Source organism: Meleagris gallopavo, chromosome 8, assembly GCF_905368555.1.
Source record: "Meleagris gallopavo chromosome 8, MGAL_WU_HG_1.1, whole genome shotgun sequence".
Lineage (NCBI taxonomy): Eukaryota > Metazoa > Chordata > Aves > Galliformes > Phasianidae > Meleagris > Meleagris gallopavo.
In genome coordinates, this window is record NC_139411.1 from 13,020,726 (window position 1) to 13,048,047 (window position 27,322).

The 27,322-nt window shown below is 32.2% G+C and overlaps 1 protein-coding gene across 9 annotated transcripts in view; it reads left to right on the forward strand.

The window, feature by feature from the left end:
* KCNMA1 (potassium calcium-activated channel subfamily M alpha 1) overlaps positions 1-27,322 on the forward strand; it is a 444,410-nt gene that overhangs the window by 279,467 nt on the left and 137,621 nt on the right. For all 9 annotated transcript variants that reach the window (XM_085230132.1, XM_085230130.1, XM_085230131.1 and 6 more), the window contains 5 exons: positions 4,981-5,056; positions 9,593-9,668; positions 11,630-11,800; positions 13,505-13,596; positions 26,585-26,695. In XM_085230132.1, the coding sequence (XP_085086258.1) occupies positions 4,981-5,056; positions 9,593-9,668; positions 11,630-11,800; positions 13,505-13,596; positions 26,585-26,695 (526 nt within the window). The remainder of the gene's footprint in view (positions 1-4,980; positions 5,057-9,592; positions 9,669-11,629; positions 11,801-13,504; positions 13,597-26,584; positions 26,696-27,322) is intronic.

Sequence of the window (27,322 nt, forward strand, 5' to 3'; positions counted from 1 at the left end):
AGTTGTTGTTTTGCTTTAGATGGCTATCATTTTAATAGGTGTAAATGTAAATTAAAAATGTGCAGCAGAGATATTTATTAACAACTTGATATGGCACTGCTTGAAAGGAATTAGTAGCAACATATATAGATTCTTAACTTGATGCAGTGAAACCTGGTTCATGTACACTTGCATAATAATAGCAAGGAAATGTATGAAAATAGTTTGGTCATGTTGCAGATTCTCTTACTTATTCTTGTATTGTTCTTGGAGCTTTCATTTTGACACTCATCTACAGGAGTGGAATTTCAGGTTGTTCTGCTGCACTATGTGAAGGCATTCAGAACAGAGCTGTTTTCATCCCAAAAATTACCCCTCCATTTTGTATATCTCAGAAAATTTTCTGGTTTTCTCAGTACTGATTCTTGTTTTTTCAGTCTTCTGTAAACCATATGGTTTCAGTCAAATACGGAATAGCAGTGGCCATTGATAATTTTCGTGAATAGTGAAATCATTCATTGAAGATATGATTCTGGTGAATGGATGAATGGTTTGCAAAGAATGTAGTTGGTATGCAAAATCTCTGTGGTTTGAAATCCTTACGCCAGTACCTCTGAATATGCTACTCTCAGAATAAGCAATATATGATAATAAGAAAAGTATTAGGTATTTGAAGACGTAATGTAATACTTGATGCTGTTTCACTAGATTGAACTTGTGTTGAATTAAGGAGAGATCCTAATTCCTATTTCTGTTTTCTGGAATCTCATAAAGAATAAACAATAGTTTAGTTGTCTTCATTTCCTTCTTTTCCCCTTTACAGATTAAGAATTATAGATTTTGTTCTGGGGGGTTTGTAACTTTGGATGAATCCCAATAGCTGCTGTATACTAATCCACTTGAAAGCATCAATTCAGTTGAGACTGCAAAACGGTCTGACAGGAAAATATTGTATTTGAGCAAATTTTAAGACTGTGAAATCAAATAAAGTTTAAAATCATTTTGTTTTCTTTACTATAACCTTCATAAAGAATATTCAACTCTAATTTTATTGCTACTGTCACTTACCTTATTGATCATGTTTATATCACTATTCTGGTTTAAGAGATCTGCCTTACTGAATCCTCAGTAAAAAAAATTGGAAAACAGTAGTTGGACAATATTTGTACCTCACAGAACTGAACAAGTATGCAGTAAAAAAATAATAAAAATACTCCTGTTGTATTCTGAATCAATCCCATAATTTCAACAACATAAAATATAGCTTTTTTGCACTGACTTCTGTAATATTTGAAACTAATTTCAGGATTTGGGGGATTACTTGGCCTCTCAGTCACTTTCAAAATTGGTCTGAGAGATTTGGATGTATCATTGCTTCACAACCACGTTCAATGTATAGAATTTCAGGAGATAGGCATTTGGCTCTGGGAGTCTTGGTGATATTTTTGTTCTCTTTTTTTAATCTGTTGTTAATGCCAACATTTAGTGTTTTCTGTTAGCTTAATGTAATCAAATAACTTACTGGTTACCTTTTGGAAATTATCTGCTCTAATAAGTATAAGCATTATGTAAATTAATAATAATTAAAAAGAAAAAACTCCCCACAATTACTTAGTTTATTCCCAGTAATCTCTTATGTGACTTAGAAAATTACCTGATAAAATAATACAAGTTACACATACACAGTACATATACAAGTACACATTTTAAATCTTCAGTGTACTTTCAGAATTGTTCTTTAGTTGTCATAGCTGAAACATGTAGATGAACAAATATTTCCACAGTTAGAAAATAATGCCATGGTATACTTTGAGGCTAATTTGAGTTATTTGTTATATGTACAACTGAAATTATTGGCCTAGAGACTGAAATTATGGAATAAAATATTTTTTTATATTAAAAGTATCTGAATTGATACTCATAATAGTCTTTTCTGGCTTAGAAATCTATGAAATCCTCAGCTTTATCTTAGAGCTCAGAAATTCCAGGTTGGAAACATACCTTGGTCTTGAATTTAGAAGCTAAGATTAGCTCACTGAAGAAGCATGTGTATTTTTCGTCTGATTAGAGAGAATTTCTAGGTGAATTAAACTTTTTGATACTTTTTCCTTTTGTACTGTAGAGGATTATATTCTATTCCAATTAGATCCCACAAGAATGTTCCAACATAAAACCTTTTGCCAAGGAAGAAGTGAAGAGGCAAAATTGCAAATTATCCTTGAGTCTGGCTTTTAGCAGATTGGTCAGTTGACTTTAGAAGATAGGATCCCGTTAAACATTTGTTTGAGTTCCTCTGGTATAAATGGATATTGCCAATAAGCCACAAAAAAATCTTTGTGTGATTTGAAGACTCCCCTCTGGTGAGGTGTACTCACTGGTGCATTGTACAGTGTAATTTGTCCCTAATGTGTAGAACTCCTTGGCAGACTTTGTGTTAATAATGATATGGGGAATAGATACTGCAGGCATAGTGGGTTTCAATGAACTGGTGATTGCATGCTCAAATCTTGAGCACAAGATACTATGAGTATTTGGAAATGTTATTTCAACTGCCAGCTGCAGCCCTACCATACCTTTTACCTGTTTACTTCAAATCACTTTTCAGAACTCTTTTTTTCACACTCTTCCGCAATTCCCATTTTTAATGAATATTCCTGAACTGAACTCCCTAATTTAAACATACTTCTTCCTCACACGACAATGAGACTTTCAACCTTACTTGCGACCTGTCTTCCTTTTGATGGCTTATGCTTAAAAGTTGTGTTCCCAGCCTCTACATGTTTCCTCCTGAGGTTATAAAAATTCAGCAATTCTAGCATGTTTAATTTTTCTAAAAATATATATATATATCAACAAGTTTTCTGGAAAATATGATGAAGTGGTGTCATATAGGGTTCATGGCAGCTTGTGAAGTTTTATATATCATCTACAGAATCTGTCTTTTCATAGGGTTTATGACTTGTGTCTTCATACTGTGAATATGGGATCAGATTCTTATTAAATCAGATATTCTTGTTGGTATGACGGAACTTATATTATCTAAAGACAGGAAGTACCAAAGATCATCTAAAATGGCACGGGTGCAAAAATCTAACAGATTTATCCAGTTATTGAAAAAGGTAGATAAATGGAAAGGATTTAGATTCTGTCATGATAAGGAAAATCTTTATCTGTGCTTCATGTTTTTTGTGTTTGAACTATGCAGAACAGGCAGTACACTGAAGTTTCCTTAGTTAAAAAACAAAGCCCCAAAGTAGTGTCCTAGACAAGATGCAGAGATTACAAACTGATTCTGTACAAGCAAGTTCTATTTGTAGGTCATGGAAGCTGGACTTTAAGCCTCTGTAATTCTCTATCTTTTTCTCTGTCTCTTTCTCTCTTTTTTTTTTTCTCTCTATCTCTCTTTTTCTCTCTTTCTTATGCTTCTTTTTGAAACACTGCAATGGGTATATCTTTAAATTCTCCTTAGTTGCAGTGCATTTGAAGTGAGCGATTTTTCTCCCATGATATGTTTATTAAAAATTTGCTAGGGAGTGGAATGACAGAATTTCAAAATGTACACAATTTTGAATGTTTCAATTCTAAGAACTGCTAGAACTCTAGCACTACTAGGACTACTCCTGCAAGCACAGCAGAAGCATGTATCTTGTAGTTTGAGAAATTTGATATAAAAAGATCACCTTCTACTTGCAAATGGATCTGAAGTTTAGACTTATTAAGCATCATTTTATGTTTTTTTCTACTAAGATCCCCAAATCCACTTTTCAAGTTGTGATTAATCTTCAGAGCTACATGCTTTGTATAAACTTCGTATATGTATGATATACAAATAAGAGAGATTTTCTGCTCTATTAAGGATAGCTATGTGCTTTAACAGGAGTAAAAAAATTTATTTAGCAACTTTTCTATAATATTTTTTAAATAAAGCCTTGATTTAGTATACATCTGACCACACACAGCTTTGCTTTTGAAGGAAATCTGTGAACTTCACTGAGATGAGGAAGGTTGTGCTGATGTTTGTTTTCCTTAAGTTTCTAGGGAGAAAAAATGTTTTATAACACTGGAGATTGAATAATATGAAGGTGCCTTGCAATAGTCACAGTAGTATATTATACAATTTTTTGAGTAACTCTTGTCTGCACTGTTTACCAAAAAAATATCCTGAAAGAGCTGTTTCAATGTTATAAGATGTGCGTTTGTACACTATGTACCTTTATTCATATGCCAGAGGTCTGTAGCCAATTTAGTATCAGAATAAGTCTCTTTTAATAATTTAAGCCCTTAATCTTTTACAGTATTTTCTCTTGCATACTCTCTCTCACTGGCTTTACAGTTGTCCAGGAATTGCTACTCAGGCCACCTGATTTAAACACAAAACTTCTTTATAGAAATAATTATATAGCAAATTTGAAACTTTTAGGAGAGAGTGTGTGGTCCTCCTGTACTACTTGACTTTTTTGGAAATTAGGGTGCAGATAGGGGCATTATTGCAATAAAAGATTTTACGTCATTAAGATTTGCCAATGTAATCGGGCATATCCACAGTCTAGTTTATCTGGGTTATCAGATCTTTTGCTCATAATCTGTTATTTTTCACTAAGCATTATGGGAGTTTGGAAAATTGAGAAGTTTCAGGTCTGTATGTGTCTTTGGCACTCTGAAGAGAAGGTCATGAGGTGCTAGAGAAGGTGCTAGAACAACCAACAGAACCTCAAAGAGGCTTTTTTCCCTCTTAGCTTTCAGCCAATTAATCTCTTTCCATGGCTTCCCAGCTAAACTGAGTTTTTCTGGTAGAATACCTCAGCAGTTAAGGAATTAAGTTTAAACTATTCCAAAAAGGACTGGTGAGGATCTTGAAACTGTTAAATATGGAAGAACACTTCACAGGTATTTGACATACTGTATGCTGCCTATGCTGTTTTCATGATCACTGTCATTGTAAATGAAATGTTGTTAGAATTTGGATTATTCTTTACTAGAGTCTTTTTTTCTTTAATGCAGGTTTAAGATTTTTAAGAGCCCTTAGACTGATACAGTTTTCAGAAATATTGCAGTTTCTGAATATCCTTAAAACAAGGTAAGACATTTTCTTATGTTTTGAGTAGTTGTATTGATGGCATAACTGAAATGGCTTCTGTTTGTGGTTTTAGTAATATATGATTTTCTTGTCTGAAAAAAAAGAACCAGCCAAAAATATGAAGCTCAATATCTGTTCTTTAAAATTTTTACTTAGCTGACCACTGATTTACCAGAGTAAACATTTTTTTTTCCATGTTATCAGAAGAAGATTTTGCTTGGAATATCTGAGCAAGATTGAATATTGATTAATTCAGAGCAGAATGAATTACATAGCTCTTCACTGGTTAAATGTTACTTATTTCCACATTGTTAGTCTGTATTCCACTGCCTTATAGAATGGAAATTAATTCAATTGATTCAGCAGAATACTGCTAAAAAGCATTTCAAAAAATAATTTTTGTTTGGCTCTACTTCAGTTCGTTTGAATTGAGAATCCTTCTTCACATTAAAAAAAAAAAAATTACACAGAGCTATGTTTCTATTGTGTTCATTGCCATTAGCATTCCTTTCAAAGAATACTTTAAACTCCCTTGATTAACTTTCTGTTTTTCACATATTCTTTAGGCCAATAATACATATTAATTGTGTAGAAAAAGCACAGGTTGGAACAAAAGATCACTCTGAGAAAAAAAAAAAGAAGAAAAAAAGGAACCTTCCAATGCTTCACTGTTGTAGATGCTTTGCCTTTCATCACTCCTTAAATTACCCCAGCTAAAGAATTGAACCAATCTTCCAATTATTAACGTGAATTCAGTTCGATTCTAAAATATTGTATTCTCTCCATTAGTTGAGAAGTTTGTGTGAGGACTTTGTATGCAAGTAACTGTGTCTACATCCCATGTAAACTGGTTGCGATGAGTAAATAGAACCTTGAGATTTGTAGATGCTCATAGTAAAGAGCTGATTTTTAGAAAGAAAAGAAAATAGTTTTAAGCTTAAAACTATTTTCTGTGCTCTAGACTCTTACAATCAGTATATCTTTAGCTGTGTGACTATAAGAAATCCAGTCCTTGATAAATAGAGAAGTTAATGAACATGTAGGGAAAATGTTAGCCCATTAGCGTAGATTATTACCAGTTTGTTAAAGAATGTGAATAATTTGTCCAGGACCTCAGAATATCCAATAAGTTTATTTTTGTCACAAGAACAACCTCACCAGAAGACATGGCAACTAATAGAAATGTCCCAAAAAATCAAATGCTTTTAGATAAAGTTAGAAGTGATGAATTCATAAATTTCCAGGTCCATAAGTGTAGGGATTGTATTGATCAATTGCAGTTTATACACAGCTTGCTAACTTAAGATTGACTGATTCATTATAATAGCATTTTTTTCTAGTAGAAATTTAAAAGTTAGATTAGATAGTGTCTCTATAATTTTCTATCTGAATGCCTAAATATCTGTAAAACCCAAATGCTTACAATCTTTACTAAGGCTGTAAAGCAGAGCTTTCTAATGAGACAGTTTCAGTTTACTTGGCTGATTAACCGCCAGCAGCTCATCAGTAGCAAAGTTTATTTAACTTAAAAACAATAGGTGCCTCAATTTTTTCTTTTTTTTCGCTTGTTCTTGTTTCTTCAGTTGAAGAGCATGTCTGATCTGTGTATCTTAGTAAACCTGAAATGAACTTAATTATTTGGATACTATTGATGTTCACAAGCAGCATTTTGTAAAGTGAATGAATCAACCTGCAACAAATGGCCAGAAAACATAGATAGTGTAGGTGATAGATACACATATGCTGTTAGAGTATCAAGATACTATTTTAGTGGAAGTTTCTATTTCTGTATTATTAATCTTTCTGAAAAAAGTACCCACAAAACTAAACTGAAAGTGCTGAGCACTTGTGTCTAATGAACAATCTTTAGAAGTTTTTCAAGAGCTAGAGGACTGAAGCTATTATTCTCGTTAAATCCCTGTTCAATTAAATAAAATTTACTTATTTAAAATTGAGCAGTGTTTCAGTTACATACAGTAGCCATAAATTCTCATTGTTACCATAAATTTTTGTTTTGTATTATATAGTTTTGACCATTCACTGCAACGTCGTTTTGCTTAGAAGTGGCTAAAAATCTTGTTAACTTAAGAAATTTCAATAGTTCTTGCCAACTACTTATAAAGATTTCATGAAATTTTCAACTTCATAGTTTATTTGTCTATTATAAAGACCAAGAACTTATGACAGTACTCAACCTGTTGAACTAAAACAGTAAATTCTGTGTTTCATTATTAGCTCTGAAAGTATATTATAGAAAGGAAAAAAAAAAAAAGATGCTTTTTATTATATAAAATAATAGAAAAAAAAAAAGAGATAGCTATTTAAGGTTATATGCATTCATTTGAAAAGTATGGAGGTAATTTAATGAGGTATTTCATTGTAGTTAACATTAATCATAGAATAATAGAATTGCTCAGACTCTGAAGATCAAGTCCAACCACAACCAAACCCTAACAACCCTCTGCTAAATCATGTCCCCGAGCACCACTTAAAAACGGTTTTCAAACAGATTCAGATAGTGACATGATTAGCAAAGTAGTGAGAAAATCATGAGAACATAATTACTGTTTTATTTGAAAAGAAGAACTAAAGCAAAGCAAAGATCTACCTTGGCCTATTAGAAGATATTCCTCTGCCAGTTATCTATTTGTTTCCTTAGTCTGAAATGAAATACATCTTACTCAGAATGTTTTATGTTCCCGTGTTTATAAAACAGAATTGTGTGATGTTGAGTTGGAAATTTCTCTACTTCCCTGCTTTCAAATATTTTCTCAACAAAACTGCAGGGACTTAGGGCTCACAGTAAGGGATTTTGCACAGATGTTGCAAAGAGATTAAAGATCAGAAAAATGTTTGTGACTAATCTTTCATCTATATTTAGACTCTGGCAGAAACACAGGCGTATTTCATAGAGGACAGAGAAGGTACAATTTTCAATAAACCTGAAAAAATAAAAATTTCCAAACACATAATGAGAAGATATTTTTAATGACTGCAATCATTTACATATATTACAATAATATGTGGAGAACAGTTGTTGTTTTATTGCACTGAGAATTTCTTCTGACCTAAATTCAGGTGAAGAATTGTATTTAGCTTTTCATAATGGAACTTTGCATCAGTATAATTTCTATCATTTTGTTCAATCTAGGCACCTAGAGATTAGTGTCTTGTGGTATTATTGTGGTATTATGAATGCTGTTATTAACAAAATATTAAAATTAGCCAAACAAACCTTAATAAACTGTCACAGTGAATATGCTTTGATGTGCATGAGCATTAATTAATTGTAAAAACGAAGGCATAGCTTCATAAACTTGAGTACAGTAATCATTACAGCAACTGTCATTTGTTAGCCAGTTGTGTATCTTTACTAGTCCCTAGAGTTGCTCACTCAACTGTACCATTTAAAAATTATGTTTAGTGGAACTATCTGTTTAATTTTCCATGTTCATTTATCAACTTAGTTTAGAAATTGTCCTCAGTTAGTTAGAAAAATAAATATTAATCACCTCTATTACTACATTTCTACTACTACTACTACCAGTTTTTGTTGTTGTTGTTGTTGTTGTTGTTGTTCCCCTGCCCCCCCCACTCCCCGCCCCAGGTATTTCTTCTTTTGGAATACACTGCCTTGGAAATAATGAGTTTTCTGATGATGTGTTCTCATTCTTTCTGAGATGTGTTTTCAAAAACAAAGGAGAGCTATTTATGTCATTAACACATAAGAATAGATAACTTCAGTTCATTGTGTGTTTGCTGGATGTAATTCCTAGCTTTTCAATTGCAGTAGTATTTTTTAGAATAGAAGGACCAGGCTTTCCTTAAACCTTTTCCACAAGCTCTTCAGTGTAGTGCTTTTCTGCTGAACTCTGCGTAAGGTTCTTGCTTTAAAATCACTTTTGTCTACAGTAGAGTATATCATACTCACGGGGACTAAAAAGAATTTGTGAGGTTTCTCTTGTTTTGTTTTTGAAACTGTCCGTGTGAATTATGAGATATGTTATGATTTAATTTGAAAATGACTTAGGACTTTACACAGAAACAAAATACCCAAGTTTGGCAATCCTATTTTTTTCCCCACAAAACCAGCCTGGCATTCACAGACTGGCTGCAGTCTGTGCTTGCTGTAGGAAGATAGTCTTGCTCTGTAATAATATTTGCAAGTATTAGCAATCAGTCAGCACTGAAAATCCTCTTGACATTAGCATTTAAAGCCTCATCAGGTCAGGGGTAAAAAAAAAAAAAAAAAAAAAAGAAGACGAGTATGGAAAAAGCATACAAGCTAATGAAAAATGAAATAATTCAGAAAGCATCAGTCAGTTATGGGTGGAAATGCAATGTTCAGCAGACAATGGTAGTTGACATTACCCTATTTAATTCATTGAGTCTGTGTGGATGTATTCCAGGACATCAGAATGTTTGCATGTGTTTAATTGCTGATGTATACAGAAAGGAAAATTGAGAAAGTAAGAGTAGTGAGAGGAATGTCTGATAAATTCCAAAGTATGGTCTTTTTCTTTTTTTCCTCCCCAGTAATTCCATCAAGCTAGTGAATCTGTGCTCTATATTTATCAGCACATGGCTGACAGCAGCTGGGTTCATACATTTGGTAAGTGTATTTGTAAATATTTCTTTGGCTTTCTTTCACAACTGCCTTATTATCTGAAATTGCATTATTCTGAATGATCCCTTAGTACATTTAATAATCAAAATAAAAATGAAAAAAAAATCGCAGTTTCTTCAATTTTCAGCTTTTACTCAAATGTTATGTTATAAGTAATACTAATCTATGTATATTTAGTTTCAGCAATAGATAAACGTGTACTATTATAACTTCCTGAATGATTATAGTTAACCAGTAGGTGGCAATGTTTCCTAAATAACTACTCGAAGTTCTTCCCGGAATGGGATGTCAGAGTATGAAATGAGAGTGAGGTCCTGGGAAATCAATGGTTGTGCTAGAGAAGAACGCCATTCTGTATTTCCACAAGATGCAGTGGGATTGCTGTCGTTTAGGATAGCATTGCTTCTACTTTTCTCTTAGATTTCTAATGTTTGATTTTTCTATTCATCACTCATAGTATATGTTTTTGTCATATTTGTTAATCTGCACTTAAAAATACCTGAGAAGTACAAGATGCTTCATATAGAATTACAAATCATTTCATAAATATTAATATACTTGTTTATGAAAGGTATGTGTCAATTGCATGTTTTCAAATTTAGAAACAATAGCTTTTGCTAAGTTATTTGATAAATATAATTAAATATGACAAAATATTTGCCCTTTAAGGACATTTTATGATTAATTTAGAATCAGGAAAATTTCAGGGTGGTAATAAGTTAGGATGATAGTAATATTATGATTTGGTGATATTGGCGTTAATCCAGACTGAAGAATTTGGTTGACTTCACTTAAATTACCTTGCGCTACATTTGTTTACATAAGATACAATTCCGAATGCTTGTCCTCTAATTATACCAGAAATCATTTAGGGTGAAATGGACTAGTTGAGTTGGAAGGAACACACAGAGACTGAGCTCCTGACTAGTTCAGGGCTAACCAAACTTTGAAACATATTACTAAAGTTGTTATCCAATGATACCTCTTGAGTGCTGGGGCATCAAACATCTAGCTAGGAAGCTGGATTCAGTGTTTGACCTCCCTCAGTGTAAACAATTCTGTCCTTGCATGTAGCCTGAACTTGCCTCGGCACCTAGCTATGTGCCATTTCCACATGTCTCATCACTGGTTACCAGTGTGAAGAGGTCAATGTTTAATTTTCAGTCTTAGGAAGATGAACTGAGGTTTTGGGTGGTATTTTTTGTGATATAGTTCTCATTTAACAGTAACACATTCCTTTGGGCCACTGCAGCTTTCAAAACAAAAAACATAAAATTTATCGTTTTAAAAATTACATTGGATGCAAGGAGGTTGTCTCTTTTTTTTTTTTTTCTGCTGTAGGAATTCTCAAACTTTAGATTTCCTAGTGTGGAACAAAACTTAATAGCTAATTTCCACAAGATGCAGTGGGATTGCTGTCGTTTAGGATAGCATTGCTTCTGCTTTTCTCTTAGATTTCTAATGTTTGATTTTTCTATTCATCACTCATTATGCATACAGGATATACTCGTATACTCCTTTCCCACTGTTAAATTTATAACTTCCATCACTTTTCCAAGTCATTGATAAGTCACTAATGTCATAAATAGCTACATAATGTTATATAACAAAAATAGTAAGCGGAATAATTGCATTAGCAGTAATATCTGAAAAAATATCTGGACAAACTGATATCAAATAAGCCCCTATCTTCTTTTTTAATAATGTATATTGTTTAGTAGTGAATGGACAAACTTTTTTCCATAAACAGTTGCAATGGCAATTCTATGTGTATTGGCAAGAGAATGGTAAGTCTATAATCCTAGGTCCTCTGTATTTTCAAAACAAGTCACAGAACAGAATCCAGAGTTTGTATTACCTGCTTATAAAATGTGTATTTTTGTATCAGTAGAGATAGCTTATGGTACTTTTAATTTATTCATTATGTATTTCCTTTCTCATTTTAGGTGGAGAACTCAGGGGATCCTTGGGAAAATTTCCAAAATAATCAACAGTTAACGTATTGGGAATGTGTTTATTTACTGATGGTTACAATGTCCACTGTTGGTTATGGAGATGTTTATGCAAAAACAACCCTTGGTCGCCTTTTCATGGTCTTCTTCATCCTTGGGGGATTGGTAAAAAAAATATATTACTGTTCTTCATCTTTATGAATTTCTTCTAATTCTTATTCTGCATATCTCAATCTCAGTGCTATAATTGAAGAAATAATAATATTTAACTTATTTAATAAAATTAATTCTAAAATTCTTAAATAAGTTTAATACACTATATTTTTTCTAAAGATAAATATTTTGATATGGTTTGTCAGTCATAGGAGTCAGAATTTCTATAAACCATTGAAATAAGTAATGCATGTGAATACATGAAGTGCCTTAGCATTTCTGCTTATAAACTTAGTCCTAGTATTTTACTTTTCGGTGACTGAATGTAGGGCATATTTTTAAGGATAATATTGATACTTAAAGGCACTTTGCGGTTTCAGAAGTCCTACCCACCCTTCTGTGTTCCTTCCCAGAATTCCAACAAACACTGTGGCTCTGGACTGCCTTAAAGAGCAGCTTGCCTGACCCTGATGATGGCAAACCACATTCTCTTTAATTTCAAACATCCTTTCATGTAACGTAGCTCAATTTTAATTCAGTTTATCACATGAAGCATGGCCATACCCAGTACCATTTATATCAGCAAATTCTGGTGTTCTTTGTCCTATACGTACAAAGCACCAAAGTTGCTAGTTGTCTTCTGTCAGCTTTTCTATTATTTATCACTATTAGTAATTCTATGGAACCTGTTGCAATGTTTTTTCTAAAGCAGCAAGGTTTATTGCATTATTCAGACAGTGCAAGGTAAGTGCTGTACAGAAAATTAATGATATATATTAATTCACATACATACGTATCCTTTTTGTTACTTTACTCTCATATTGATTTCACATATACATACACCTTATGGAGGTGATATGTATAAATTGTTGTTATGAATACCATATATGTCAGACACACAGGTACATATATATATGTGTGCATTTCCATCTATGTTTATTGACAAACAAGGACAGAGGTCATGCCAACTGGCAGTAGCTCTTCGAAGTATCCAGCCACAAGGAAGATGTTTGTTGGACAAAACATGGCAGAATAATTTTTATTTTCTCTTTAAAATCCTTTTTTTTTTTTTTTTTTTTTTCTTTCATGTGTTACTCCAATCCTTTTAAAAACATAAACTTTTGAAAAAGAATTTTTGGGGGTCGTGGTGACTGTTTTGTTCTTCAGAAGGAGGATTTGCCCCTGACTCTATCTTTTTGTCTTTGTTGAGATCCTAATCACAGGGGAACAATTCTTGTTTTTTTAAAATAGAAATCTATTGTGATAATATTTCTTTTTGTGTTTTTTTTTTGTTTGTTTGTTTGTCTGTTTTGTTCTTTTTTTTTCTTTTTTTTTTCCTACTTTCCAGTCAAGATAAGTAGTTTTTTTACCTTCCCCTTTTCAAGAAGATTTAGACGTAACCTACCTTATGATTATATAACAGCTTGAATTAATTTTGTTCTTCTTTTCTTTTGTGTATCTATTTTTCCTCTATAGGCCATTTTATTAATTTATAAAACATGCACCTTCTCTAAGACGAACTTTTCCATTGAACCCTCTTGTTTTGTTTGATAAGAACTTTTACATTTTTTAAATTTTCTTTTTAAACACCTTTGTAGATCTAATTCTTTTGCATTTTCAGATCTTAAAAATATATATCTCTTGAGAATATTCATCATCCCCCTTTCTTTGGCCTATCTTTTTAGTCTTTTCTTCTGTCTCCTATCTTCTTCTTAGGCCATGTTTGCCAGCTACGTCCCTGAAATCATAGAGTTAATAGGAAACCGCAAGAAATATGGTGGTTCCTATAGTGCGGTTAGTGGAAGAAAGTAAGTATCCCAAGAGGCTCTGCTGCCTCTGCTGCAGTAGAACACTCTCTGCATGCCATTTTCTTTTTTTTTTTTTTTGTGTTTTTGTTTCATGCATGTAGGCAATGTTTGCTCGCTACGTGCCAGAAATTGCTGCTCTCATCCTTAATCGGAAGAAATACGGCGGGACTTTTAACTCAACCCGAGGCAGAAAGTAAGTCAAAAAAGACCAGGTGTGGTTGTGTGACTTTAAAGATCCCCTGAAGGTGGTAATAGCTGACCTGCAGCTTAAAAAGCTGTATTCCTTAACATCAGATGTTACCACTGGAGAACTGTCACACTATAGTTAGAGACCTGGGCTAATGCTACGGTACAAGTCACAACATTATGTTCCTGCTTCAAGAGAACCTGGATACCACTAAGACTACATTGATGTAATTTGAAAAAATAAATAAATGAATAAATAAATATCTTGCTTTCGGATATGCAGCTAGCTTCTGGAAAGAGATTAACATCGCTTCACATCTTTGGGCATCGCTTAATTATTTGGTGATCTCTTAACTAAGTCACAATGGAATGTGATTTTGGACAAACTCAGTTCTTTAGATAACTTCAGTTTGCTGGAGTGAAAAATGAGATATTTATGTTAATTGGATTATTCCACAACTGTCCAAGACAATTGATAATACTGATTGTTATTATTCAAATAACAAATGCAGATCTCAAGCACCTCCTATTGATTGCATACAAATATTGCAAAAACTCGTGGTTTTATGAATGCATGACCAAAGTTTTAAAATGATATTTTTCCACAACCACTGTAAAGAAGAGAGGAAGTATTATCCTTAGTATCAATGTAGCGTGGAAAAAAATGAAAATAAAAAGTAATCATTTTGGTCAGTAGGAACAGGTAGCTTTTATTAAACCACTTCAACCCATTACATTTCTGTTGAAAGTCTGTTTGTTTACATGACCAAGTTAAAAACATCTTTTTCTGGCATTCCCAACATCTAGATCTAAGATCTGACCTTCAATAAATCAGACATACATGCAGATATATTATTTTATTTTTATCACCATTAATGTTGCCATCTTCTGTTTCATTACATATCTTTGTGAAATTCTCCAGCAGATACATATATTTACCCTAAAAGACTAATTATATAAAATTTCCATAGAACATTTTCTTTCCATAGAATGAAAAGAAGGAACTTGAGGAAATTAGCTAATTTGTCCTTTTCCATACTTCAAGCAGAAAGGGTTTTCACCTTGTTCATTTCAAATTACCTCCCATACATGATTTTACAGATGTAAATCATGATTTAATCAAATTATTTCTTCTCTTTGTAGAGAAGAAAGACTACATTTGCCCCACAGAACTAATTCGAGAGTACTGATTTAAATCACTGAGTCGACATAACAATATTTGTTTTATTCTAATACTGTTACCTATTCAACAGTAGTCATTATGACCAGTAAATGACATCTTCAGGCTTTCCATTTTTAAGGTACTGTCCAGTGTCTAAAGTTATTTTTTACTGCAAAATCTAATAATGGAAACATGCATCATAATTCATTTATCAAGATGAAAAAAAAGTCTTCATTTATTTCTGAAAAAAAAAATCATTCAGTTTCCAAAAATTTGTGAAGAGACCTACTCAGTTTCATGCTTGTATTCATACTTTGTTTTCTATGAAGAGGATTTTCAAATACAGAATTTGCACCTCATTTTTCACCAGAGTTACAACAGAGGTGAATGTGTTTTAAAAACTATTTTAAATACAGAGTTTTAGTCTCTCACTTTCTTCATTGTCACTAGTACCCAGCATTGCTCAGTTGCCTCTAAACTAGGACTTGATCTTCAGTCAGAATCCCACATCCTGAAAACCTCAATTCCTGTTCAAAGACTTCCTGCTAGCTTTGGGGCGTGCTTCATTTTATTTTCTCTCCTTTTCTTTTTGTTTTTATATACACTGTCTTTTTTTTTTAGCTCACTCAGTGCTTATTCTGCAGATCTCTACTGCCCGTATAACTTCTCAAGCTCTGTCATCAGCATGCAAAATGTTCAATTTACTTAACGCATTGTTTTCTGGTTCAAATATTAATTACTGAGTAGTATAAAGAAGTCTTTTGCTTGTGTGGGTCTTTCATCAGAGAATCTAAACTTGGGAACTGCACAGTAAAAAGCTATTAGTAATCCTTTTTTTGATGTTGCTTTTGCAGTCAGTAGAACAAGATTGATGAAATGTTATGTTTGGCCAAAATTTAAGTTTTCATTTGGAATTCAGTGTTGAGAGAATGGATTGTCAGAACCAATAATCTTTCCTCTGCTTGGGATTTGGGCATGTGTTAGTAATTAGCAATATAAGCTCTTTAGTTGAGCAACTAAGCATAGATTCTGGCAGCATACATAATGGGAAACTACATTTGTTCTAGTTCTAATGTCAAAGTTTCCAGATAAAATTAAATGCATGTACAAAATGAAGGGAGCTAAATTTTGTTGAAAGATACTGCTTCAACACTTAAAATAGCAGATGTGTATACTTTTAGTTCTTTCTCCAAAATAGATAACTATATGCAATCTGCTTTGTAGCATTTATATAAATGTTTATGCATGTGTCCTCATGAATTATGTCTGTGGAATAACATGCTTCTATACTACTACTAAAAACTTAGATGGGAAGTTAAAATTAACATATGATTGTGTACCTCTTAAGGATTGCACTACATGGCTTTACTACAAGGAAAGCATTGGTAAAGAATTTTAACTGTTGAAGTACCTAGAGTGTATGTGTAAGAAGTATTTCTATGGATTTCTCTTACTAAAGAAAAAAAAATAAAAAAGATAATTTTTATTTCACATTTCATTTTGTTTTTCAGCCAGTAAAGTCATGGAAAGACTCATTAACTATACAGGAAACATTTTACACACTAAAGAAACATTCTACTCTCTTAGATAAGACATACAGAGTTGAGAAACTGAGGTAGTTTTTAGGCAGTTTGCAATTATCACTGATTAAATTTACTAGATAGCTTTGTTGCAGAAATCCATATGGGTTTATTATTATTTTTTTTTTACATTTTTGTTATAACTTATAATCTCTACCTTATAAGGTATTCCTGTGATGAGATTTGCAAGATCTCAAAGAGCACAAAGCAGGAATATTATCTAAGCCTTTGAGTGAAGTTTTGCCTGTTAAACCAACAAAAATTCTCCGGCGCATAAGCAGTAAAATACATACTATTATATCAATACAAAGTGTGGCCAAGATCAAATATGTACATTTGATGATGAATTGACACAATCTCAACCTAGAAAAATTAAATAAATGAGAAGTTACTCCAAAAAGATACTAATCCTTTTCTTGAATATTAAACTTGTAAGCAATGAGATGTTCCATAAGTAACAAAATTAGTGCTAATAATGATTTGCCACAAATCACAGCTCACTTCACGAGGAAACTGTATTTACTATGTACGCTGATACACTAAATTGATGATCTGTAGATGGGGAAAAAAATCTTACTAAATTTAGTTCTATGAACAACAAACAATTTTTTTCCTTCTACAATCACCAAGTACAAATGACACAGAGGAGATTAGATTATAAGCTTGTAAAGACAAAAAAAATTTTGATATTAAAAAATATCTAAGATGTAACTGGAAAATAAAATTCAGGCATAAGGAACTGTCATAGCTACAAAAATATTTATTTATATTGCTAAGACATATCTTAGTGAAGTTTTCTCCATAATTTTTCTTTTTTATCATATTAGCAGTTCATTCTATATCATTTTTCCTTCCAGTTCATTTTCATAGATGAATACTCTAGTGCATGATTTTATATCTTTTGCAAAGCAGATGTTACCTCTGTTCTTTATTTATTAGCTAATGTTCTACTGATACAATATTTTTATTATTAATTGACAAGTAATTACGAAAGATTTTTTGTGAGACTTAAATGAGTCTTGGAGTCTTTAAATGATTCTCATGTGAAAAATGTTTTCTGAAAATTACAAATAATTTTAAAATGCAGAATAGACAAATTTATAATGAGGTTTAAATTCTTATTAATCTGTTCATCATCAAGTCATCACTCTTAAAAATGTCTGTGGTATTCCATTGGGCATATCTTAGTCAAACTTTGGGAAACTTGCTAGAGAACCAGGGAATAAATAATTAAATGATACTTGAGAAAAAGTTATATTCAGGTAATCTATGTTTCACTTTTCCTGAATATATGTTTATTAGTCAGTGATGATAGAATATCATTAAATATGGTTATAGAAGAACTAGTAAATTGAATTAAATATTGAAGATTTAAAATTAAGTATTAAATATCACACTGGAATATATAGCTTAGTTATTGACTATTGTAGAGGGTGAGGAAATTAACACTCAGTAAACTAGTGAAAAACTTGTATTATTAAGAACAAATGAACCATTTTTTAATAACAAATTACTGGATACAAATACTGGAGATAAGAACTAGATATAACGTAGCAAGGTGCAGAGAGAAGAAATCACAATGTTATAAAAGGTCTACAAAAGTCTAATTTAGACATTTGTTTAGAAAATAACATCTTTTTTATATATAAAGTAGTTGGGCTTTTTTTTTCTTTTACATTTGTTTTCATAAACTGCAAACTGAAATGACTTATAGCTTGAGTATTAGTGATATTTCCTTACGCCATTCTTCTGAATAATTTTGAGACTGTTGCTTGGCTCCCTACACGTTATCTACATATGGTTATTTTCTCTTTAAGACTCTCAGGTTCACTCTTTCTGACCGAATTCCTTCCATTACCTGTTTGTGGAGCTCCTGAAATACTACTCAGTGCATAATTTTCAAATGAAGTATTAAAGAAGGAAGAAAAGCACAAATTTCATTGTGCTGATAGACTATTATTTTTGGACTGTGAGAAATTAGCTTACTGGATAGTTCACACATGCATAGATCTGGAAGTCTGGAAGAGGCGGTTATCACTTTGGTTCTGGATGTTTTTCTGAAGTGCTCCAACCGATTTCTCTATAAAGTTCAAACTTTTTAGATTGAGATTTTCTTCAAGAAACATTTGATTTTCAGATTACTAAAATTCTGTTAGTGAACTTTTGTGATGTTCAGAACATACACTTTCAGTCCTAGACAAAACAATTTACAAAATAATGTTATTTCTTTTGTGCAAAAACAATCATTTATTTATTCTTAACCTTCATATTATCCTAGTCTGGGATTTTCTGTTCTGAGGTTTTCTTAGATTCTTAGGTTTAGATCTGTTTTTACCTCTGATAATTAATTATTAACCTTTTGCTCCAGATTTATACATTTATTTGAGAATCAAGATTTATCTTAATCAGTGTTTTCATTGCTCTATTCATGTGTTCATGTGATCAGGCTGGATTTTAGTTCTGTTAATTATTTTCCATTTGAAAACAGTAGCTTATTGTAAGTTAGCATATACAAAGCTTTAGAAGGCATGAATAGAACATTTGCATACTGAGGGACTGTAAGAGGGACTGGATAATATAATGATTTTTTTCAGCCTTTCTTCTGCATTGAATAATTACATATTAATTCCTTGGGCTAAATTGTTTTTGCCTCTTACATGCAAACCTCCATTTAAAACTCTTTATGAGGGGAGTGAGTGAAACATGGCTTCACATGAATAGATATAGACAAAGAGAGAGGAATTTTTATAATTACTTTTTATGTGTACATTTTCTTAATAGTAAGTGCATATATATGCTAAGATTTTAAGACATTACTATAGATAAAAATTAAAAATGGCAATTTAATGAAATCACAGTCCTTACTGTATAAGCTATTAAAATCTCCTGTTTCTCTTCTCTCATGGTCTACTTTGCTTCCCAGACATTTCTTCAGATTTCTTAAATTTACAAGCCATAAATTAGCAAATCATCAGCATAGCAATGGGAAGAATCATCTGTTAGAGATTCCGTCCAGAAGGAAACATGGGATTCAATAACTAAACTTCACAGAGGAAAATAAAAACTGTAGACAGATAGATATGGTAAACAGAAAGACAAACAGATAATTTAACTTGACAGACCATCTTGGATTCATTAGACATTTGACTTTGATTAAAAATTAGAATAATTTTTTTTAAAGACTTATCCAGATACTTTGGCAGAGGTCCATTTGCTGCAGTAATGAGAGACATAGCTCCAAAGAAAGTGACATAAGATTATTATATTAAATTGTTTGATACAGTATGTATGATACTATTTTCCAGTGGGATGAGACTGTAATAGGAGAATGTGACATGGATTGCATTATGATCCCCAGCAGTGTCTCTCTTTCACATCTGCTAGCCATTTTTCTAATTCCACTGTTTCAAATGAAGTCTCACTTAGTGAAGACTCACACTGATGAGTGTTAAATAGATTGACAGATAGGACTAATAGGACAGTCTTTTCCTCAATTTTGCATACTTATTAAACTATATCCATTTTTGTGAAAGCAAGGAATGGAGTGTGGGAATTGAGGTATAAGAATATTTTGACTTTTTTCCCCTGAAGTGTATTCTAGTTCTCAAATCATCTTCTGTTCCTGAATAATAGCAATATTTTTTAATAGCAATAATATTTCTAGTTAAGAATATACTAAATTCAACTTTTTTCCTTTTCTCCGCTTAAATTTTAAATAAGGCTTTTGGTTTCATTTCAAAATAATAGTTTCTGTCCAATTTATGAATTTATGTCCTAACAAAGCCTGAATCTAGTATATAAATTGCTGATTTACCATGTTCTGCAAAATACATAAGCCACAATTTCATTGTGGAAACTGCAGTGAAGGCAACATGAGATGGCAGAGGTGGTGAAATAATCAGCAAATTTTAGTGAAATATGACTTGTTTTCATTCTTCCAGAAAGTTAGCAATTACATTTTGTGGTGATTTCAATTGAAAGAAATTAGCTCTGGTCGTGAATGAAGTGCTTAAAAATATTAGACTTTGATACATTCTGCATTATCTAAAAAGAATTTAATAGCTCTTTGACTCATTGAACATTAAAAAATCCATAAAGCAACTTTGAAAATGAATGATGTTGGAGGCATAGAAAGCAGTTTATTTGAGACAAAATATTTTCAGTAAATTTCTGAAGTAATAAGGACGAAATAAATACATGTGATATCTGCTGCACAAAACAGTACAAGAAGGAAGCTCATCTGCAGGATGAATAATGAAAATATCATTTACACTTGTGTTGCATTACAAGCTTTCTAGTATGGATCTGATATATGCTATTGCATTTAATAGTTTTGATTTCTATTTATAGTAGACTGTGCATTCTTATTTTGATGTAGGTATGTTGTGTTTTTCTACAGAAGTAGAAGAACTCTAGATGAGGATAATAGTACCATCAAGACTGAATCAAAGAATAGGTTCTTCACTTTAAGCTATAGCAGAAGCCACCTATATAATCCAGATCCTGGCAGAAACAAATCACTATTTTCTTACTATTTCAGTTTTACAGGTAGACATCAAGCTAAGAATATTAACTTGTCTTTTTTAATTTGCTTTCTTGCCATGTTTTGCACCATTCCTTAGATAATAGTAGTGTAAGATAAACTTAATTAACTGTAACTGAACAGGGAAGTTGAAATAAAGAAGTTCACAGTGAATCACTTAGAAGAACATACTATTGCAAATATATGGAGGTGCACACTCTAAAATCCAGTTTAAAGAAAGGAATGTACAATTTATCCAAAATTTAATGCACTCTGTTAGCGTGTTCTCTAGTTAAGGTATTTCTTGGACAAAAAATATTTGAGGACCTGCATCAGTCTATTATTTCACTGTTTTTCAGAAAAAAAACACTTTCGAGCATTTAAGTAGTGCAAATGACACTGTAATACATATCACAAATATATATACAAATATTCACTGAACAAGACTGAAACTTGTATATGTATGTGTGCTTGCTATACTTTTGTAGCTGTCATAATTCACAACCGATCAGGGTATCTTGTATGTGGCTGTATTTTTTTTGGCTACATTAACAATTTTGAGTTTAAGAAATTGAAATGATTCATTCTTGATTCCTTATGCATATATTGGTCAAATAGAAAGCTTATGTCTGCATCAGATGGAAATTTTAAATGCCTGACATTATTATAATTTGATGTATGATCCAATTGTTCCATTGATCTTTATAGTACACCATGGTCTGAATATATATATTTGAATGTTTCCCTCCCTTACAGTATAAGAGAGAGCTGAAAGAATGTCGAATCTGTTGGGAAGAACAGAATTTCTTTGAGAGAATAGAGAGCTTGCAGGTGGATTTTTAGAAGATACCAAGTTTTGATTTCACAGCATTTTATGCCCTGTTTACAGATATTAACGATTAAGTTTGGGAGTAGCCCTTTTTAATTTTATACCCACTGCAATTATTCTAAAAAAACAAAGCAAAAGAAAAGCAAACACACGTGTGTGCACACGCACACACAAACACACGAGGTTTTTTTTCCCTTTGGTCCCAAAGTTGATGAATGATATAATGGTTTTAGAGGTCCATGAAGTCTTCAGGGAAGAAAAGTAATATATCAAATCCTGACTACAGTACTGTACAATCTGTTTATGTCAGTCTGAGAAGTTTCTATTAATATAAGGATTGTGTTTAACTGCATAGTAGGAGAGAGATATATGAGCATGTGTGGAGTTATCATTTAATTGAATTGAATTATTTTGAATAATAACAGATAAATCATAAAAACCACAAGCATCTAGAAATGTATTGTAAACAGGGACATTTAAAGAACACATTCCATTGATATAATAGACAAACAGGATAATATGTACTGACTGTTTTGACATTGATTTTTATTGATGAAAAATTTATTAGGAAGTGATTTTTATTAGGAAGACAAAGTGACTGATGCCAGTAATTTGTTAATGAATACCATTAGACTTTAGAATAACCTGTTGATTTCAACCATGGCTGTCTGCCACTGCTATAAAAAGAAAGGATTTAGATGGTCAGTAGATGAAGTCATGATCAGGACTCTAAGGAGAGAGACAGTAAGAGATTTGAGCACTTGTATTTGTTATAAATATTATAATATTATAGATATCTAGATAAATAAGAACCACACTTTAGTTCTTTGACAAGTGAATACTATGTATTTAACTGAATCCTGAACAGAATTTTCTATTTATTATGATTTATTATGACAGACGAGTTACACTGAGTTTTTTTAAGTCCTTTTTACTTGTTCCAAAAAAATGGATGTAATTTCTTTCAAAACAAGCTGAAGATTTATATTTAGTATTCTGTCCTCTGAAGGAAAAACCATGTAAAATCATTTCTGAAGAGTCCTATTCTCAGTGATTCTGTTTTCATTTACAGTGCTATTTACACAAATTAAATATGTGTTTTCGGTGATCTCCTGTCGGAATTCTAGATGATTTAGCTTTTGCTTATTTCATTTTTCCGTTGTGAAACTCTATTTGTGGTAGGTAGAGGTCTTCTGACAGCAATTCCATTTACTTTATAAGGAGCTAAAAAAAGGCATCCTTTTTTAGACGATGTTTCATTCTGTATGTATGAGGAAAAAAGATAGATATTGTAGAGACTTTCAGCTGTGCTTAAAGTCTCACTTAAATGTACTAATTTTCTGTATTTGGTCACTCTAATTAAATTTGAGAGTGATAATGGATATGGGATAAGATTAGTCTGACACCGTTTCTTGATAGAATATACCCTCGATAGGCTTTGAATTCTCTGTGAAATGTTTTTGCAACATCAGAATTGTGTAATATGGATTTCCATTTTTGTATTAAACCAATTTTACCTCTGATGCAGTTGTTCTAACAACTATTACTTCACAGAAATCATAGTCTTCCTGATTACTTCACAGCAAAAAAGTGTCTGAAATACTGAGTCTTGTTTTTCAATATAATGGGGAAAAAACTAAATTTCCTTTTTAAAGAACAAACAAAAGAATATCATACTTCTGAGGATTTTCATAAACAAAGATTAAGTGCAAGGTTTAGACAATTCTGTCTGTAGAATCGAAATTTTTAATGTAGTATTTTCTTACCGAAGAACTCTAGTCACAAACAGAAGATATCCATTTTACTTGGTGCATGGAAAAACTGGGTGGTGTTTGGAAGGGGAATGATTATTGGCACAAACAGAGGAAGTTATAAATCTTCAGATCACACACAGGACATATTGGAACAATACAAGCTCTCCAAGTTTTCTAAGTTTATGCACCAAATAACTCTCTCTGGGCAAGCAGGAAATCTGTTTTCAGTTTCTTCTACTTCTAAGCAAAAAGTATTACTTATGGTGAAAAGAGTTTGTTTGTTTTTCTGTGGGAATTTTCAACCAAAAATTAATGTGAATATTTCATCAGAAAATATTGTTTGAAAACCAGGAAAGTTTTCTTTAGCGATCACTATTTAGAATGCTTTTTTGGACTGTACAGCAAGGACAAGAGTTGATACCAAAGTAGCCCAAAATCAGAGTACTAATTAGTGCACATAGTAAAACTACCTTCTGACAATTTCAAAAGAATTAGTATGGATGGTCATGTGCAAGTGTATTTGACGGGGAAAAAAAAGTTTTATTTTTATAGATCAAATTGTATGAAACAATACCAAATGAGAATCATAAGAAATGTGAATAATTTGCTTTTAGTAGGAGATGTTTTGAGTAGATGACCTCTGGAGGTCTTTTCCAACTCCATTTAATCTATATTCTTAGAAAACCTATGCTGTGTCAGGAATACAACTCCATATTTTCTGTCCATTATTTGTCATTTTCTTGACGCTAGATAGGCTTACATTCAGAAAAAGTTCTGAATAGCACTGGAGAGCTAGAATGTCTCAATATGCTAGTGTAACGTAGTGTACCAATCTCAGACTGTTCAGAATTTAAGTCTAGTAAGGTACTAAGATTTTTAACATCTTTTCAGAATCTGAACCTGAGAATTTCTGGTAAGTTTAATCTATTGGATGGACATTCATCCATTTGGTAAGGAGGGAATCTAATCTGCTGCTCAGAATGGGAATGCAGGTAGGGTTTTATGCAGCCCAAGGGCTGCTGGAATTTTGCCAAGCTGCAAATGTCCCAGATGAAATCTCTGAGGGACCCTTTGCACTAAAAAGGATGAACTAAAATATTTTACATTTTGTTTTCTGTTATTGTACTTACTACCTTATAATACAGAAAATCTATTAGGGATTGTTTAGTCTGAGAACTCAACTGCATTTTGTACCTAGTAGATGAAAAGCCTAGATAAAAATTGAGCAAAATTTTTGGTGAAGCTTAAGCAGACAGTCCAGGTAGCTAGTTTATCAATAAAAGATTGTAGTAGTAAGTTGTGTTAAAATTTTGTGTCATTATATATTCCTTGCTTATGAAAAGGAATGAAACAGTTGCTTTTGTTACTGTTTCTAAAACTGCTTATGAAGTGTGGTGATGTCACTAAGAAATCTCATAAAAGGAGAGTTCAAGGTTATCATATTTCTAAACAAACTTTAAAACTACCCCACACTATTTGTAAAGGTGGTATTAATAGAACAATGTCATAAAGTGTACTGGACTGGAATAATACAGTTTCATTTTCCTAGTGACCTGAACCACTGCAAAGTAACAGTACATGATGTTTCTATTATTCACCATATGGAGCATGTTGTTAATTTATTCTTTTTTCTGTGTCATTATCCTTTTTCCAATGAATTCTATGCACCTCTCACACACATCTCATCAAGCACCAAATTATGAAGCAAGTGCAGGCCCGTTATATTAGTAATCATTGCTACCACCTATTATTAGTTGTTTCCAGCCAATGAGATTGCCCTATTGCTCAGTTGTTCACAAAATAGTTTTTATGTAATGGTGACTGGGACAGTCTAATTTTTACTGTTAAAATTACTTTGCTTCACATTTGGCAGCTCAAGTGTTGGATAATTTTGTGAAATTTTGCATTTGAAACATTTGTTTATAGACTATACAACAATAATGAAGTTGGCTTTCTCTTAGTTCAGAAACTGCAACTGGATCACCTTGTCTGTCTGTCTTCTGTAAACAATGTGATAATTGGAAATATTAGTATTAGGCATGTCAAAATCATAGTCTATCATAAAATAGTAAGGGTAAAGAAGGTTGGGTTAAGTTCATTCCATGAAGGAAATTGTGAGACAGCATAGGATATCCTTATCAGAAAATGTACTTTGCTTTACAGTGATAAAGGAAAAATGATCCATTAAGTCAGGAAGTGTGCAATTTCCTAAGTCTTTTATTCAGCTTCTTATTTAAAATGTATAATTCAAGAAGGTGTGTGTAGGTATGTGCTTTCATCTTACAAGTCATCTGTTCAGGTAAATCTATTTGGTACAAATGAAAAAATGTGGAACAGGAGGAACCTGTGTGAAATCTCAATGTGTGCAAGCTAGAACGACACATTTCTATAGAGCATCAAATAATAATTCCTTATTTTAAAGTACATGCCATGTAGGAGTTAATATAGGAAAAAGTGTTTTTTTACTGCTTTTTAGCCTATGTTGACAAGCTTTGCACAGCCTTCAGTGATATAATTCTCTGGTTTCATAGAAAAATGTAGAATAATTTTAGGGAGATTTATTGCCTTATTACATCATAAAACAAAAAATTAAACTGAAAACCTCAGTAGAAAAGTTTAAGATGCAGATGAAAATCTGTGAAATAAGAGAAATATGACTGAAAGGACTGATCAATACAGTGTATAAACATCTGTATAAATTATGCATCTTGTTAAGTGTGCACTTGACCAAATGTTTTGTTTATAGTAGTCTTTGAAGTTGAGAGTGTAAACGTATTTTGAATTGCAAAACCACTTTTGGAATTGATGTTTTATTTTTTAGCTTCATGAAATAGGTGTTAGAGAGACATCATGAAGACTAGTACCCTTTCTTGGGCAATAAATTACCATTTTCTTCTTTACTTGCTTGCTTGTTTTACTTTCTTTGCAAGATTAACTCTCATTTTTCTGTAACAGGCACATAGTTGTCTGTGGTCATATAACACTTGAAAGCGTGTCCAACTTCCTGAAGGACTTCCTGCACAAGGATAGGGATGATGTCAACGTAGAAATCGTCTTTCTGCATAAGTGAGTAATCTTTCAAAATAAGATTCACCATTTGTATATTATGAAAACTTATTGAATTAAGGTATGTACCTTTGGGGAAAATATAGGATTTTCCAACAAGAATGGAATTACAAAATTAAAAAAAAAAAAGGTTCTCATAAATAGACATGAGAGTTATTTTAAGTGGCAAATATTTCTAGTGAAACAGGCACAATTTGTAAAACAAGTAAAAGTAGTGAAAAACAGTGAATGTTATGAAATTATGGCATCTGTAAACACCTGTTCACATTTCATTTCATTAGGAAAAAAAATTTTGTATTGTAAAATATTTACAGAACAAAAATGCAGATGAAAATATGGTTTTAATATGACAGTGACACAGTACTTGATAGCGAAGGTAGAAAGTAAATTCTCATCATTACAATAGTTGGTACTGCTCTTTTACCCAAATATACTACACACACAGTCTCTTAAATTTTTTTTTGATGTGGGATTTGGGAAGGTGTCTGAAGGTGGATGCTGATAGTTGCAGGCTTTGCATTGCGAGTGATGCAACATGAAGTCTCCCTATGGGAGAACCTGTTAGAAATAGCCATGTGCTTTAAAGAGTGACAGTGTAAGTAGTTGTTTCTGATCTGGAATAGCACC